The 2,872-nt window shown below is 50.6% G+C and overlaps 1 protein-coding gene across 1 annotated transcript in view; it reads left to right on the top strand.

Moving 5' to 3' along the window:
• Positions 1-1,196: 1,196 nt before the first annotated feature.
• Positions 1,197-2,872, top strand: part of LHX4 (LIM homeobox 4) — a gene marked incomplete at its 5' end in the record, with an annotated part of 4,820 nt that continues 3,144 nt past the window's right edge. Inside the window, one exon of the mRNA XM_005428613.2 lies at positions 1,197-1,378. Within this exon, the coding sequence (XP_005428670.2) occupies positions 1,197-1,378 (182 nt within the window). The remainder of the gene's footprint in view (positions 1,379-2,872) is intronic.

Here is a 2,872-nt window from a genome sequence, read left to right on the forward strand (position 1 = left end):
ACGGTAGAATTATTAATTTTTAATTTATGGTGCGGTTAATGGGACAGAAGCAGTAGCCGGGGTCGGAGGGCGCTGCGATTGTCACTGTCCAGCCTGGGCAGGGATGGGATCAGCTGCCCTCCCCTGAGGTACGTGGCAGGACCCCAAAGGATTTTGCAATAATGTTGTTCGAGGCTGTAACAATATGGGATTTTCCTGTGCTCTTTTCCTCCTTCCCCCCCGCTCTTTATTTCCTCCTTTGCCCGTTCCTTCCTCTTCTCCCCGCTCTTCTTTTCTTTTCCCCTTCTTTTTCATCCTTTCCTTCCTCTTTCTTTCCCTTTCTCCTCTCTTTCTCTCCCATTCCCCTTTCTCTCCCTGACCCCTCTTTTCCTTCTTTTCTTTTCCTCCCTTGTACCCTTCCTTTTCTCACGTTTTTTTTGTTTCTCCTCTTTTTGCTTTTCCTTTTTTGTTTCTGCTTAATTTTCTCCTTTTCCGGTTTCCTTTTTGAACCTTTCCTTCCTTTTCCTCTTTTAAAAACATTTTTCCTTCTTGTGATTTTCTTCCTTCTGAAATATTTTTCCTTTAAAAATGTTTTCATTTTTTAATCTTCCTTGCTTTTTATCTATTTCGTATCTCTTTTTTTATTTTAAAAAACCTTTTTTATTCTACAATTTTTCTTTAAAAAAAATCCTTTTTAGTAATTTTCCTTTTTCTTAATATTTTCCCTTTTTTGTAGTTTTTTAATATATTTTTTCGTTTTTCAAATATTTCTTCCTTTTAAAATTTTTCCTTTTTATTTTCTTGGTGGTTTTGTTTGTTTGTTTTAATATTTTTTTCTTTTAAAACTCTTTTCCTTTTTATTTTTTTTCCCCCCGAATCCATCTGCTCCCACATGTGTGAGTCAGTGGGGGGCTACAAGCGCTGTCCCTGCTTGGTGGTTGTGCCATTCCAGAGGGGGAGAGGCAGGCAGGGAAAACGCGTGGCAGAGAGGAAAACACGGCCTGAAAAACGGGGAGCAGGAAGGAAAAACACCGCGTGTGTGTCTGTCCGACCCAGCCGTGTCTCGTCTGTCCCGGCGGCTTTTGGCAAAGCTTTGCAGAGGGAGATGTGCGGGGATTTGAGGGGTGGCATCTCCAAAAACCCGCAGGATGTGGCCGGGCAGGGTTTTGGGAGCCCCGAGGGGTTGCGGTGGCTGACGCTGCTCTTCTCTCCATCCTCTCCGGGCAGAGATCCCCCAGTGCGCCGGCTGCAACCAGCACATCCTGGACAAGTTCATCCTCAAGGTGCTGGACCGCCACTGGCACAGCTCCTGCCTCAAGTGCGCCGACTGCCACATGCAGCTGGCCGAGCGCTGCTTCTCCCGCGCCGGCAGCGTCTACTGCAAGGAGGATTTCTTCAAGTGAGTAGCACCCCCCAAAGGCAGCGCCTCCCTGCCCGCACAGCAAACGCACAGCCCAATTTTAAGCATCATTTCTCCAAAAATCTTCAAACAGCTTGTTGTCGTTGTCGTGGCAGTAAAGGGATGTCGGTGCTTTGCAGCTGCTGCCGGGCGGATGCTGCTTGTGGGGATGCAGCCATGGGAAAGCCCCAGATCTCCCTGCTGCTCCTGTCCCTGCCCCGTGCTGGTGTTCAGCCCCCGGGGGTGACATCCTGCGTCCTCTCGGTGGCCCCGGCCCTGCTCGGAGCTAGAGGGCAGGAGAAACCCGCGCAAGGCTCCGGCAGCGCTGCCTCTGCCTCCCGAGTGCCTCCCTCGCCCCCTCGGGATTTGATGATGCTGATTCTCTCCCTTCACCTTTTACCTCTTTCTTTTTTATTTTTTTTTATCCCTTTTTTGCTCCCATTAGCGTGAAAACCTCATTTGATTGCCTCGGCAGCTGCCTGTGAGCTGTGCGATGCCCCAGCCTTGGCATTTCCCTGCTCCCACGAGACAGGACAACTCGTTCCCCGTTAAAAACGGACCTTGCCTTTAGGATGCTCTGGGTGAATCTGCCGGTGAATTTTGGGATTTTCCCCAAGGGATAGAGAAGGTTTTTTGCTGGGGGTTGGATCCTGGTGCCTTTCAGTGCTTGGATGCAGCAGCTGCTGCCCCTCGGGGACTGAAGCCACCTCCTTGTGCCGTCACCTCCCGCTCCCGAGCAGCCACACGGGCTGTCCCCAGCACCCCATAGCACAATCCTAAAGCCATTCCGGTCCGTCCCTAGACAGGACTTCCCTGCCTTGCCATCCCCAGGCTCTCCCAGATCCTCATCAGGCATCAGGACCAAAGCTGCGGCTCGGATTTCTCCTTCCCGGAGACGGTCAAAGCGGCCACTCCAGCCTGGGTAATAACGCTTCACTTCTGATATTTTCCAGCCTATTAATCTCCGAGTCATTTAAATAGTCGCCCAAAAGGTGCGGGTAATCAATGTTAATTGGAGTTGAAAGATCAGCGACTTTCTCAGATGAGGTCCTGCCTGGATTATTTGGTGCCAATCAATAGCAGCTCGGCGCTCGCACCTCACCTTTCCTTAACCGCTCATTGATCTCGGGGTAGGGAACCTGCAGGGCACGTGAGGATTTCAGCCCAACTTCGGAGGCGCTTGGCAATGCAGGAGCTGCTTTGGAAAGGATCAGATCGATTTCTGATTTTTTTTTTTTTGTCTTTTTTTTTCCTTCCCCCGAATTGCAGCTCTGGGTCCTTGGCTCTGTCCTGGGTCCTGTGTCCCCGGATGATGTGGAAGCAGCCCGGGGTGTGGGGACAGTTGTTAAATTGGCTTTTACAGTGTTCTGTGAGAGGGGGTGAAGGAGCAGGGGATGGGGGCTGCAGAGTGGGCACCAGCTCAGCCTTGGGAGCAGAAAAGCATCCTCTGTCCATCCTCTCCCTCACTCATTCCTGATTTCCTCCTTCGCTCCA

The sequence above is a fragment of the Geospiza fortis genome, unplaced genomic scaffold (genome assembly GCF_000277835.1).
Source record: "Geospiza fortis unplaced genomic scaffold, GeoFor_1.0 scaffold506, whole genome shotgun sequence".
In the NCBI taxonomy this organism is placed as follows: domain Eukaryota; kingdom Metazoa; phylum Chordata; class Aves; order Passeriformes; family Thraupidae; genus Geospiza; species Geospiza fortis.